The sequence below is a fragment of the Aspergillus versicolor genome, assembly GCF_001890125.1.
Source record: "Aspergillus versicolor CBS 583.65 unplaced genomic scaffold ASPVEscaffold_9, whole genome shotgun sequence".
In the NCBI taxonomy this organism is placed as follows: Eukaryota; Fungi; Ascomycota; class Eurotiomycetes; order Eurotiales; family Aspergillaceae; genus Aspergillus; species Aspergillus versicolor.
In genome coordinates, this window is record NW_024467532.1 from 830,636 (window position 1) to 844,123 (window position 13,488).

The window sequence follows — 13,488 nt, forward strand, 5'->3', positions numbered from 1 at the left end:
GCGTGGGGGCACTTAACGGCCTTTGAATGCGTGGATGGTTTTGAGGGAAGCATTTATCACAAGATGATTGGCTTTCGCGAAGGTTCTTCATGTTTCGCACAAATCAGAGCCCTTGCCTGCTACCTCAACTGAGGTATCATTCTTTCTCAGGCTTGTAATTTTGTATTGCAGTACGGAGTACCTGCTTCGCCCCCGGCCTCCCCGGCTAATGAGCATTAGTATGTGACATCATAGACTAAAGATCGTAATTCTTTCCATGACCGCCAGATGGAATTTGCAAGTTGATCTGCAGAAGGGAACGCGCATCTTTGCGTCGCAGATTCAAGTACATATCCTCATTTAATCAATTCCTGTGCTGAAAGCCACAGCGCTGCGTCCAGTGCACACCGTATTTAGTTGTCGGTTGTATCTCCGATCAGCCGCTAACAACCAGACCGCTGGACTCGTTCTTCCAGGACTTTGTTTGCTTCCCCCACTCTCCCCCACCGGCTGTATTCATCTGTATTTCTCTTTCCCCTTGCTCGTTTAATCGCCGATTTCCTGCTGATATCGCTAATCCATCGCCCGGAATGGGGAGTCGGGAAGTGGCCCTGGTATACAAATATTGGGCCTTGACCCACTGGCGCAAACCCGGTCCCGACTCCTGAGACAGTCCTGATTACCATTTATTAACCCTGGCTATCCTGACACAATATAATCTCCTCCTGTCCTCATTCTGTACTTGTACTTTTCACCCTTTCACCTGTTCTGCAGCTATTCACTTCGATCAACCGCTCCTGCGTGCCTATCTGTTGGCCTTTGTACTACAGTCACAATCAACCCTTTCAAACACACCCCAAACTTTGCGCCTGCAGCGACTGCGTCCGTTCGTCTGTTGCTTTCACTATTCTCGCACTCTCACGCCATCCTCCTTCGTTCCCGTGTATAAATAGAAAGAGAGCTTCTCTCTTCAACCTCTTTCGAAATGTTATCCGCCGGCGAGCGTCAACCTTCTACGGTTATAGACCCTTCGCACACGAAAGTCTCAGCCCTCAACCACACAACAGCACCGTCTTCCAGTTCAACGCAAGTCGCAATGTCTTCAGACAACCTCCAACACATCTGGGTCGTCACTGGCCCCGCCGGCAGCGGCAAAAGTACCGTTGGAATACACCTCCACCAACAATTGGGTGTTCCCTTCCTAGAGGGTGACGATGTAAGCCTCTCCCTTCCTATCTATAAATCTACTCTATCCGCAACCCATGATAAGGAACTAACACAAGGACAGTTCCACCCGGCCTCCAACAAAGCCAAGATGGGCTCCGGCATCCCTCTAACCGATGCGGACCGCTGGGACTGGCTCATCGCCCTGCGCAATGCAGCAACAACCCTCCTCACTCCCACCTCCCCATCCACCCCAGCGCCGCGCGGCGTCGTCGTCGCCTGTTCCGCGCTGAAGGAGAAATACCGCGATGTCATGCGCCTTGCTGCATATGGCACCCCCAACGTGCGCATCCACTTCGTCTACCTCAAGCTCGACCGCTCGACCCTATTTGCTCGCGTCTCCGCCCGTCAGGCGCATTACATGAAGCCTGGCATGGTAGAGAGCCAGCTTAAGGATTTGGAGGAGCCTGGTTCCGCTGAGTGGGATGTTATTACCGTTGATGTACACGCCGAGGCGGCAGTTGTGCAGAAGGATGTTATGACCGCTGTACAGTCGGTTTTGGCTGGGTATGAAACCGGAGCTTCGCTCTGAGATTTTAACTCATGGGGCCTCGGCTTTTTTTTTTGACGTATTTGCTGTTTATCCCTAGGAGTTTTTACCCGGGGGTATGGTTGCATGGATGGTGTTTTCGGGGAGTTTTAACTAGGTTTTGTTTTTGCTTTTTTTAGCTTCTTTTTTCCTTTTTCTTTTTCAAAACAAGTACCCGACATGGTTTTGCTAGAAGCGAATCATACAATGCATCGAATTTTGACTATTATTTTTGCCTCTGCAACGCCCGAGGGCATGGTCTTTCACAAGAGTAACGTACAATATGAGATAACGCTAAAGCAAGAAGCAAAAAGTAACCATATGTATATCTATGCATCCTATAGTATAGTTAAAGTGACGACATTATGCAGTACTGCCAACTTCACGTAACACCTCGCCTAGAGCACGTAATACTTGTCCACCATCTCGCTCTTTTCCCGCCACTTGCACTGCCTGCACAACCAGTGGATATATCCACACTAGGTGTTTCTTGTGGCTCTGGTTTTGGCCCGGTATTGAATTTGGCGTAGGCGGTAGTGGGATCGCTGATGGTTCGCTGTGGAGATTGACCATTCCTTCAAGAAGATGCAGTAGCGCCTTGCGTGCTGGGGTCGGCTGTGGCATGAGCCCGCGCAGGGGTTGATCTGCAATATAACCCTTTAACGATACAGCACATCGTAGGATGAGGTACGGGGATGTAGAACGAGCAATTGAGATATTCTTCTGAGCGTCTTCATCCGTCGATGAGCTTTGGCCGGGTGATGATGATAGTTGGAACAGAGTGTCCAGTGTGTGGTATGCCATCTTGGTTCGAGTAGTTGGCGGTGGATCGAAGGTTCTTCCTGGACGCACATCATATATACCTTCAAGTGGCCCATCCTCATGGTATTTGGTTGGCAAATCGTGTCGTTGTGGGTGATATATAAAAGAGGAATTGAGTAGAGCGCGGGCGAAATCCCGCTTAATGTTATCCTGAATTGCTGAAGCCCCGAGGGACGGAATGATTAGAGATTTCAGCTTTCCGAAGGCATCAACGTCAAAAGCTTCGTCGGATAATAGAGATGGGCCAGAAATTGCTGCGCTTCGGTAGCCATTGGCGGCGATGATGCCATTCGCAATTTCGATAACACATTTCCAGAACCGAGATACTTCATACTCGCTTACACTACCATATTGCTTCTCCACGTAAGGAATTGCCACTCGCAAAACATTCAACGACGCTGTGGTTGATTTCTGCCAGAGGCTAGGTTCTTTGTCCTTCCCAGGCCATTCATATCGCTGGACGACGGGGTTTGCGAGATGCTCCAGGGCAGTCGATACAGAGCCGTCCCCGAATATATCTCGTTTGATACCGTATTCAGCAACGTACCAGCTAAGAAGATCTATTACATTCTTGGAGAAAGCAACGTAGGTCGGTCTTCTGGTGTCACTGTTTGGTGACCATCTTGAAAGAGCAGAGTCCGCAAGCTCTGATAGACATTGGAGAATCTGGCCCTGAGAGTCGTCTTTCTCTAAGCACATCATTCTTAAGCAGTCAATTATCAGTACCTGCAACTGTGACGGTCGGTCGACATCGGGCGAATATTTAGGGCATATCGAATTCCATGCGGTCGTTTTCATGTGTCGTAAAATTGCTTCGATATCCTGTTTCGTTAATTTATCCTTGTATAAGCGGTAAATTTGCTGGAAGCCGTGCAGGTACGATATCGCGGCATCCTGATTAGGCTGATCCAGATCCAGCGTATCTTCCTTGTCCATCGGGTGGCCGCTGGACCATACTGCCCAGGCCGACTGCATGGACTGCGTGCTGAGTCCGTCTGGCTGCTGAACTCGCAAAAGAATGCTAGATAGACTCGAGAATACTGCTTGACTAAACGCAAGAAGGCGCCAGTTGGCTAGCTTCTGAAAATAGTCAAGCAATTGTCCCCAGGATCCGTCAAACATGTCATCCTTTATGATGGCGTCAAAGAAATTGGTGACAAGATCAGAGACCCCTTTTATCACAAGCACTGTTGTCTCGGTCCATGCCTTTGCCCCATCGGAGTCTTTGCCGGCCTTGCTTTGCACGTTGGCGAATGTAGCCTCGATCTGCTCGACCATCCGGAACAAAACACGATTCAAACATAGACACCACGCCTTGGGTGAGAGCTGTTGGCCATAGGCATCAAAAATCCTTAGCAAAGTATGAATGGCGCAGTTTCTAACTTCCGATCTGCTATCTGTCGTGATGTCTACTATCCGCAGCAGAAGCAATAGCCAGAGCGCATTGCTCGAGACAGAGCGATCATCCGTCTTTGCTAATTCAGCAAGCTTCTCCTCAGTAACAGATAGTTCGACGTGTGATTCAATAGAGAAGCGCTCTGTCTGATCCTGAAGGAAATCGGAGACATTCCAAAAGGATGACGTTGTGGTAAGCGATATGTTGAAGACCTGCTGTTGCAGAGCAAATTTTGAAAAGGATTCTACAAGGTCGAGACGACATTGTGGCGGAAGTTGGGTCAAGAAGTCAGATGCTATGAGTTGCAGGCTTTTGTATGCAACTTGGATGAGCCGGGGAGAGTCGGCCACCAGCGCCTGCCTACCACCATCAAGGTCTTTCGCAGCGTCGCCGTCGCCTCCCGCTGTCGGTACGCCAAATACACTGGATATGAGGCCGAAAACAGCTTCCCAGCATTGAACAAACGTCTCAGCGAATTGTTCCAGGATATTCTTCAATGTCTCCAAGCTTTGCTCGTGAACTTCAACTATAGAAGCCGATGGAGAACCCAGCTGGCAACCACTACTTTTGTAGAGCAATCTGACCTGAGCTTCGAGTGTCTTCAGATTTCTCAACTGTCGCGCATCCCTTTCCAAATCACTTTCGTCAACCCTTTGCTTCATCGTCTCAAAGACAAGAGAATTGAGAACCTCATTTGCATGCAAACGGTGATCTTGACCGATCTGCCCGTTAGCAGCAGTTGCCATTAGCCGGCCCGTAAGAAGCTCCCAGGCACTTTGGTCGTTCTCTGCCAGTGATGACATTCTTTCCAAATTCGCTTTGGCTAAGCCCCGTGCTCTATCCAAAACGAGCCTCAATTCCTCGTCCTGGATCCTTGATGTCCCTAGCGCATGTGATACACGACGGGACGACCGGCGCATACGACCAGAGCTCGGCTGTAAATATGCTTTTCCTGCATTCATTTCAGAGGTTTCAGTTGTCGTGGGCTCCTCCGTTGTTGCAGAGAGATCCAGGAGTGCAATCAGGAATCCCCTGAAAGTGTCGTCGGGATAATCACTGGTGCTTTCGAACAACTTGGATGATGCAGAGTGCACGGCCATAATTTCCGTTCCCAGGTTCCCTTGAGGCACATCACCTACTGTCCCTCCGGTGGCCTCTAAGGCACTGCCGGCTGTACTTTGCGATTTCGTCGGTGATTTGTTAACCAACAAGTCTGCATCTTGGAGTGTCCCGAGGATTATTGCCCAAGCAGGCCGATCCATGGTGGGACCAAGTGCAATTCCCAAATTGAGCAAAGCTCGTAAACAGAGAAGGTTTCTTGTGCTGAGAGAGAGGGCTTGGTCGCTTGAGGGTGCTGCGGGGCCTTCTGTGGGCTCCTGGGGCGTAACATGGGAGGCTTCGTTGCCCTTTTGTCCTTTTTCCATGGCTCCACTTGGTTGGGCCCCTGGTGTTGCTTCTGAACTAACAGGCTTCGCTATGTTTGTATCAGTTGGCATGGAGGCTTTGCTAAGAGTGGTCAAGAAGGCATCTCTGGGAGTGGACAGTCTTAGGAGACCAGCAACGTGTGTCAGCTTCTGGAAAGAGCGAACAAGATTGTGGTAAAAATCATCGTCCAGTGACGCATATAGAAAAGTCGAACATGTCGCTAGAACGGCCGGCCAACAATCTTCAACAATCCCCGCGCAGGTCCGGATCGTTGATAGTTGAGGATGGGATTCTAGATCCAGAGGGTTGATCGGCACCGGAAACTTCTTAGTTGACCTCGATCGTTTCAAGGAGTCTCCCCTTTCTAAGTCCTGCGAGGCTGCCGTAGAGCCCCCATTTCGCTCCCCAGCAATGCGGCCCTTCCGCTTCGGTTTCAGGTCAGGCACTGTAAGTGGAAGGATAAATTTGGCGAGCCCTTCAGCAAATGCGCTTACGCAGTTTAGCACTAAACTGTAAATGTATGTTTCGGGCGGCAGTGGAGGTTCAGCCTTGTCAAGTAGTTCCAGGTACGGTGAGCGAACTACACTCCATTGATTGCTGATGCCCGGCACATTGGTGTCATTCGACGGGACCGAGGTTCCAATGACCCCTGCCACTCCTCCAACCTCGAGAGTTATTTGCTCTTCTGTGATAGATCGAGTGTGTTCCGCGCGTGAAGGTACCGTTGAACGAGCACTGACACCAATCAAAGAAGGCTTTTCAGCTGCCAGTCGAACAAGCGAAGCCATATGGTCTCGAAGGATATTCTTTCTCCCTTCCTCGGCATCATATAATGAATAAATTATCCTGACGAGTCCCGGTTCAGCATATAAGCCTCGAAACATCTCCATACAGAGTACTCGTTTCCATGACGCCGTTCCGTCAGGTTCCAGTAAGTGCGTCAGAAGCGACAGCGCCATTTCACATTCTGCTGTTAATAGAGACAAGTACCGCTTAAGTAGGATAAGGAGAATTCTTGCGATCCGCACCATTTGAGAGAATGTATGCCTTTCCGATAAATATCTAACGGTCATGGGAATGAGGCGACTCCGTAGCACTTGCGTGAGTTCCGGGTGATCAACAAACAGCTGGCCACTGTTGAGGAGGATACTTTCGATCAGCTCCAAAGTAAACGCTGGAGACAGTGACTTGATTCGCAGAAAGTGCAACTGTTCGCCATCCACAAGCCGACAAAGATCATCCAGAACCTTACCGGTTAGTCGGGCAGGCAATATTCCAGCAGGGCATTGTTAGGCTCACCTGTAAAGCATCCAGCGCAAAATACCCTATTTTCACAGAGCCTCCATCGACTTTCACCGTAGTGGTCGGCATCGACTCTTGGTCCATCTCTATAACGATATAAGCACATGTCACAAGTTTCGTATCATTAAATATAACTTACGGTCTTCGACAGATACTCGCTCAAACGTGGAAACAACAAGCTGCTGCAACGTAGCTGCTGCCGTACTGGAGACTGCAAGGGTCTTGCTCGACTGCAAGGTTGCACATAGTTCGAGTGTCGTGACAAGAAGCTCCCCGCCTAAGTCATTGGAATAGTGTTGTAATAAAGATGGCAAAGTCTGTAAGATCTTGAGCTGAATATCCAGGGCTTCCTGGCATTAGTCTGGGTGTAATTTGGAAGAAGTCGGGAACTAACTTAGATTTGTTATTTCTTTCAACCCGCTTAGGACATCTTTCAACCGTTCTGATGGCAGCGACCTAGATGCAACCAGTCGTTGCAGGCAAACGACACCAATCCCGGCGAGTTTCGCATGGCGACTATGGCATGCCAAAATGAACGGGTTAACGAACCGGGGCTTGCGCGCAAGGTCTTTTTATTGTTCAGTACACGATTCTTCTAAAGGTAAAAAGGAAACCAGGAAGGGTGCAGTCTAACCAGCGGATATTTGCGCCTCTGAAGTAGAAGGAAGCGCCTTCAAGTCATTGAGGGACTCTTCAGCAGCCTACAATCTAGTTAGCTATGGGCTCTGGCATCCCTGCTTCTAGAACAGGAAAGGAGGTCAAACATTTCGCAAGTCAGAATTCTTTCTTTTAGATTCTTGGATGAGGTTAAGAAGTTCCGACTGTAGTAATTGGGAGGACATTTCCAGTTCAAATATTGTCGCGGACTACGCATGGCCAAGGCCCGTCCGACAGCTAGGTAGTGACAGTGAGGCAATACCGGGCAGCTGCACGGTCGTCATGAAGTTGCTGAGATCGCCGATAGGTGAAACTCAAAAGAGACTAAACGTAATCCGTCCTCAGCTCCATATAAGTGAAGCAAAAATGGCCAGCATTCTCCAAAACAAAAATGCCGAAAATGACCAGGTGTATAAACAATCGCAACGAGTCGCCCGCCGTGGCTTCATAGGCGCCAAGACATCGAGATGAATGCCACGTGATGCGTCTCTTATCATCACGTGCAGATAACTTTCACCGCAAGAACTGTATTGGATTACCAAAGATTCAGATATTTTGCTTGGTAATGTAAGTGAATTACCTCATATTCACCCCAAGGCTTGGTGGTGTGGCTTGATATCGAAGAGCGGATAAGGATTGTGACGACAGCCCCTCTTTTACTTTGGTGATGAAATTGTTTCTCCTCCGCCAACCCCTCTTCACCGTCACTAACTTGTCACCTGTTAGTTCATTTCTCTTGTCTCTTCAGTTTTCTTTTCCTTTAGATTTTCCAGTTCATAATGTCTGCAAATACGAAAATACCCCGGAATTTTAGGCTCCTAGAGGAGCTAGAGAAGGGCGAGAAGGGCTTGGGAGCAGGTAGGCATGCGACACCGGCAAACGTCAATGTAGACCTTTGAGCTGATTTATTTTTGCTCTGTAAAATTAGAGGCCTGCTCCTACGGTCTTGCTGATGGCGAGGACATGATGATGAGCAACTGGAATGGAACCCTCCTTGGACCCCCTCATGTATGCCTTGCATTATCTCGGTCGATTCTTAAGGGTGCAATATTCTAACGCTGGCCCTACCCAACTAAAGAGCGTCCACGAGAACAGGATATACAGTCTCAACATCCATTGCGGCCCTGAATACCCCGATAGCCCTCCAACTCTTCAATTTATCTCACGCGTCAATCTTCCATGCGTTGACCCAAACTCCGGGAAGGTTCGTCTTATCCAAAACTAGAGATATAACGGGCGGCTGTTGGCTAAGCTTATGATGATCAGGTCGACCCCGCGAAATTGCCCTGTCTGGCACAGTGGAAGCGCGAGTATACCATGGAGACTGTCCTGATTGAACTTAGAAGGTAAGTGCACTATCGGTCATCTTTATATTGGTCACATGCCTAAGAATCCCAGGTACATGGCTTTACCACAACATAAGAAAATTCCTCAGCCTCCGGAGGGCTCGAATTTCTAAATATTTGCATCATAAATGAATGACGAGTCGAAAACGGGGTATTCGGTCGGTGTTCGCGTCCGGTTATTAGCTTCTCCTTGACCTATTAGAGCATGTTTAGTCTATGCATGACGGCAGGCATCGTCCCATAACAGCGAAGCCTAGCTGCAATCAATTAGCTTCCTTCAGCTATATATTTGTGCGGTAAACCGCAGACATACTGTAAACTAAGACCGCCGTCTAATCGATATTTTCACCATTGCAAGTCTGGAGCTACAGTGCTTACTATTACATCTTTATGCTCAAAGGCTAGGGCGAACTGATGATATATCACCACAGAATTCCCCCATGTTTAACTGGAAGACACAATAGTCGGATTCAGGTTCCTTGACTACTCGTACGAACTAACGGGACTCCAATCTTTCAAGATTATTTTGGATTATTTTGGACCATTCTGTGTGATGCTGCACGTGACGTGCGTATACAGTTGTCGCACCTTTGCCCGTCCCGAAAATAATTTCCTGGGCTCCAAACATATAGGGGAGAATGCATCGGCTTGTTGTCCCGAAATTGTCTCCTACGCATCGATTTGCATGTAAGCTCGCGAAATCCAATTCTTACCCTTCTAATCGCAGTTGCTTACCAAAACACCCTTGTTAGGCCTAGCACTCTATCGAGCACTCCTCCGACGATGTAACGACCTACAACGAACCGTGCCAGAGCTCGTCTCGTCGCAATCGCACATTCAAGAACGATTCCGCAAATACAAGAATCTTCAAAGTCCTTCTCAGACAGCAAATGCGCTTAAAGCCGGGTACGAAGTACGCAGCCACTGACCTCCTTTTCATGATTATAATGGCTAAACGGGGCAGGCTCTTGACCTTTTATACTCGGCGTCGCAAGGAAATAAGCATGACTCCAGTCTGATAACCACCATACTTTCCGAAGCGCATATCGCGAAACAACGCAAAAAGAAGTTCCAATCTGTGTTATCCGAGTTGAGACCCGTGCAGCCCCCATCACAGAAACAAATTAAGAAAGAGAGAAACCGACGATTTCAGGAACTTACTGTCCGGCCGCATCCGGATGCGACTCCTATATTGTCACGACCTCGACCTGTTGTAAGCGGTCGGCGCCGTATCCCTGTCCTCGTCAATGCCTGCGGCATTCCATTCTTACGCATCAAAAAACCACAGCCACAAAGCATCAGCCGCGTCATAAGAACAAAGATAAATTATCGACAGCGCTTAGCGGATCGCCGACAAATGTTGGAGCCGGAGATTCTATTCGCGAAGGACGAAGACCATTGGGACTCACTCACGGCCGGTGAAGAGGCGGAATCTTGGGCTAGCGAGTGCGAAGCCGCCTCAAAGGAAATTGACCATAAGCTCCGCAACGACACCATCGAAAACATAAGGGTCGCGGATGCCATGTGGAAAATTGTACTTGCAGAGCGCAAGTTAGCTGAAGAAGAGAAACAGAAGACTGAAAAAGAGAAGCGATTGACTGAAACATGATATACCTTGTTTCTCTGCAATATCGCGCTTTGTCTATCTACGTTCGCCGGAATACAATCCTCATGACTGGTGCTCGCAATTATCCCAGTTTACTCGTTCGATTGCCAGACCGACTTTGGCACACCCATGGTCGACGGCCACATATTGCAACTCATCGCCCTAGTCAACACATCTTCCGCCTGTCATTTAACACGAACTACAGTGTGGCTATGCGTTGTTCACGCTTATGAGCGCAATGCGCCCCATGAACCCCGCGAACCCGAAACTTTTCTAAGATGGTACCCGACTTGCGGGAGCTGGGTGCCAGCTAGACAACTCAATGTGCTATGGGCTATGCTAGGTGCTCTGACCTTCATGACGAATGCATTTAGATCACAGCTGATCTGTGACGCAACACATCGGGGGTTCTCAAAATACACTTCCGCCATGTATCTCTTTCCTAGAACGGAAAATTTACTCATGTCAATCGGCTTTATCTTTTTCATAATATTGCAGTTGAAATTGAACATGATGGGGAAGGGCGTATGGCAATAACCAGGCCTTGGTATTATATTTCAAACTAGAATATCCTACGCTGCTATTTTCATTTTCTCCACAGCAGTCGGCATGCCGTCCTCATCCTCTTCATCAAAGTCTGCTTTTCCCGCCAAACCCCGTTCCCACAATTGCTTTCCCGTAAGCTTCTTCTCTTCTTTCGCCGGTGCTTTCTTGTTGACTTTCTTTTCCTCTGCCTCCTTCTCTTCTCGCTTCCTCCTCTCCTCTTCCTCTATTTCCTTCTTAAATTTATCAAGCCACTCCAGGAATGTCTCCCGATTGACAGTGGTACCTTGGAACTTCTTATTCTCCTCTTCTTCAGCCTTAGCGGCCTCCATCTCCTTCACCGCATGAACAGCATTAACGCGCTCGGCCATGAGAAGCTCGGCGCTTTCCTTCAGTGCACTAACAAGAGTAAACACCATCGCCATGCCCATATTCTCTTCAATAGTTGGTTGGAGAGCTTCGAGAAGCCTCTCGCGGTCCTCGCTGATGTCTAGTCGGGGATGTTTTGGGGCGTTCGGGGGCGCCATCAATTCTAGTTCAGGTGCAACATCGGGGTATTCTTCCGGGTAGGAGACTTGTAAAAGCAAAATAGGAGGTTCGGCTTCCTGCTCATCGTTTTCTGGCGGGTCGAGTGTAATTGATATCCGATATGCTGTGTCCGATAGGTCTAGATTACTTGAGTAAGCCTGGGTGCGGCTTGGTTTCGAGGTTGTTATCACTTCATCTTACCTGTGATTTCGTCAGGGAATATAGATTCTAGCACTTCGCGCTCTTCAGTTTGGTCTTCGCGGCCCATGTTTAATAGCGGTTTTCTGGGGTCCAATGAGGGGTATTTTGGTGTTGTTCGGAAAACCAAAATTGGCTATTATAGTGACATTCACGAGGCAGATTTTGTATAGAAACAAAACGACAAAGCGAATAGCTTGGATAAAACGAAAATATTGAATTCTCTGATAAGTTGTTAAACTGAAAAGTGCCTGAATCGATTCTCCGTCTAAATGAAATCGTCGGCGGTCCCTCATGCAAACCAAGCAAACAGATAAGAAAATGACCAAAATTGTTCCCACCCCCGAATCGGGAAATACACTGGAGTTCCAGTCGTGCAAATCTTCAAGACAAATTCTTAATTATAATAACTATTCTTCAGGCAAGGTTGCTTTCAACTTCCGCCGGGAAATTTTCATCTTCCGGAGAATCACACAGTACGTTATAATATATTGCGACAGACATACCATGGGAAAGCCCAGACCTCACAAGAAGAAAGCTTCCAAGTCCCGCGAAAAGTCCGTCCTGAGCGCTGGCGGCTCAATATCGAAACGAAAAATGAACGAAGACCCTGCGAAGCTTCTCCAGCAAGCAACAATACTTCTTCAGGCCGGGCAACTCGATGAAGCGCTTTCGCTAGCTCAGCAAGCACTCGAAAGTGCACCCGCAAACTCCCCGGCGCTGCTCTCGAGTCAGACTGCAGTTGCAGGGATTTATGTTGAAATGGGCGAGGTTGACCTCGCAAGGAAACATTTTCTACAAGCGGTCGAGCTGGATCCGACCGGTTCTATTCCCGAGTCCGAGGGAGGTGGCGCTGAAAAGTTCTTATGGCTCGCTCAATTGAGCGAGCTCGGTGGAAAGGATAGCGTTCAATGGTTTGAGAAAGGTGTTGTGTCTCTCAGGAATGACATTCAACAATTGAAGGCAGATGCTGGCCCTGCACAGGTATTAGAGCTGGAGGAGAAGAAAGGGAAAATGGCAACCGCACTCTGCGGCGTTGCGGAGATATATATGACGGATCTTTCGTAGGTTTTTTCCTATTAGGATTTCCCTAACTACAGGTTCTCGAGCTGACGGTGTTTATAGGTGGGAAGAAGATGCGGAAAAGCGTTGTGAAAGTTTGATCACAGAAGCCCTACTGATCCAGCCTAGCTCCCCGGAAGTACTACAGACGCTGGCGTCTATTCGAATTTCACAATTACAAGAAGACGATGCGCGAGCAGCACTCTCACGGAGTCTAGCGCTATGGAAGGATTTGCCGCCAGAGGATCCAAATGTTCCGGACTTCCCCACCAGAATCAGTCTTGCTCGTCTCCTGATGGAAGTCTCGATGTTGCTGGAGGCACTTGAAGTCCTGGAGCGTCTGATCCTTGAAGACGACCAGAGCGTGGAGGCCTGGTATCTAGGCGGATGGTGTCTCTATCTCTTAGCCGAGAAAGGTGAAACCCCGAAAGATCCTGAGGAAGGAGAGTCAGACGAGACACCGGAGGCAAAGAGGCACGCATCGCTCGTAGCTAGTAGAGAATGGCTCAAGCAGAGTCTGACTCTCTATGGACTTGTTCAATACGAGGATGAGCGGCTGAAAGAGCACGCTCTGGAGCTCGTGGAGGCTATGAACAAGGAGATTGGCGAAGATATGGATGATGAAAGCAACGCAGAAGACGGTGAGGGAGATGAAGAGGAATGGGAGGGGATCGAGTCGGACAGTGACCATGAAATGGCCGACTCGTAATGTCAATAGAATAAATATCCATGATAATACCAATAGAAAAGTTATCTTATGCTGCATCACGCTCACTTCGCCATACAAAGTCCGAGATCCGCTATCTCGCCGAGAGATAAAGACTCCTTATCGGAATCGGGCCGGATCAACCATGTTCCGATCACGCTCCCG

At 48.7% G+C, this 13,488-nt stretch overlaps 6 protein-coding genes across 6 annotated transcripts; 4 read left to right on the forward strand and 2 right to left on the reverse strand.

Annotated features, from left to right (window-relative positions):
- Window positions 1–494: 494 nt before the first annotated feature.
- ASPVEDRAFT_45180 (gluconokinase) lies at window positions 495–2,215 on the forward strand. Its single transcript, XM_040813225.1, has 2 exons — window positions 495–1,195; window positions 1,268–2,215. Exons 1-2 carry the CDS (start codon window positions 965–967, stop codon window positions 1,733–1,735), a joined length of 699 nt encoding a protein of 232 aa, XP_040671439.1. The 5' UTR covers window positions 495–964; the 3' UTR covers window positions 1,736–2,215.
- Window positions 2,096–7,519, reverse strand: ASPVEDRAFT_87018 (putative endosomal peripheral membrane protein (Mon2); the record flags this gene model as incomplete). The annotated part of the gene is made up of 6 exons (XM_040817960.1): window positions 2,096–6,622; window positions 6,675–6,763; window positions 6,817–7,023; window positions 7,072–7,245; window positions 7,312–7,378; window positions 7,442–7,519. The coding sequence occupies 6 exons, from the start codon at window positions 7,517–7,519 to the stop codon at window positions 2,096–2,098; spliced, it is 5,142 nt and encodes a 1,713-aa protein (XP_040671440.1).
- A 454-nt stretch (window positions 7,520–7,973) lies between these two features.
- ASPVEDRAFT_45182 (E2 ubiquitin-conjugating protein MMS2) lies at window positions 7,974–9,045 on the forward strand. The gene is made up of 5 exons (XM_040813226.1): window positions 7,974–8,192; window positions 8,263–8,342; window positions 8,413–8,538; window positions 8,601–8,680; window positions 8,733–9,045. Exons 1-5 carry the CDS (start codon window positions 8,114–8,116, stop codon window positions 8,791–8,793), a joined length of 426 nt encoding a protein of 141 aa, XP_040671441.1. The 5' UTR covers window positions 7,974–8,113; the 3' UTR covers window positions 8,794–9,045.
- Window positions 9,046–9,318: 273 nt separating this feature from the next.
- ASPVEDRAFT_138727 (LYR motif-containing protein) lies at window positions 9,319–10,289 on the forward strand (the record flags this gene model as incomplete). Its single annotated transcript, XM_040807516.1, has 3 exons — window positions 9,319–9,367; window positions 9,433–9,593; window positions 9,645–10,289. The coding sequence occupies 3 exons, from the start codon at window positions 9,319–9,321 to the stop codon at window positions 10,287–10,289; spliced, it is 855 nt and encodes a 284-aa protein (XP_040671442.1).
- A 569-nt stretch (window positions 10,290–10,858) lies between these two features.
- Window positions 10,859–11,625, reverse strand: ASPVEDRAFT_137893 (RWD domain-containing protein; the record flags this gene model as incomplete). The annotated part of the gene is made up of 2 exons (XM_040807446.1): window positions 10,859–11,496; window positions 11,559–11,625. 2 exons carry the CDS (start codon window positions 11,623–11,625, stop codon window positions 10,859–10,861), a joined length of 705 nt encoding a protein of 234 aa, XP_040671443.1.
- A 299-nt stretch (window positions 11,626–11,924) lies between these two features.
- ASPVEDRAFT_153863 (ACL4 family protein) lies at window positions 11,925–13,381 on the forward strand. The gene is made up of 2 exons (XM_040808372.1): window positions 11,925–12,619; window positions 12,681–13,381. Exons 1-2 carry the CDS (start codon window positions 12,063–12,065, stop codon window positions 13,324–13,326), a joined length of 1,203 nt encoding a protein of 400 aa, XP_040671444.1. The 5' UTR covers window positions 11,925–12,062; the 3' UTR covers window positions 13,327–13,381.
- The last annotated feature ends 107 nt before the right edge of the window (window positions 13,382–13,488 follow it).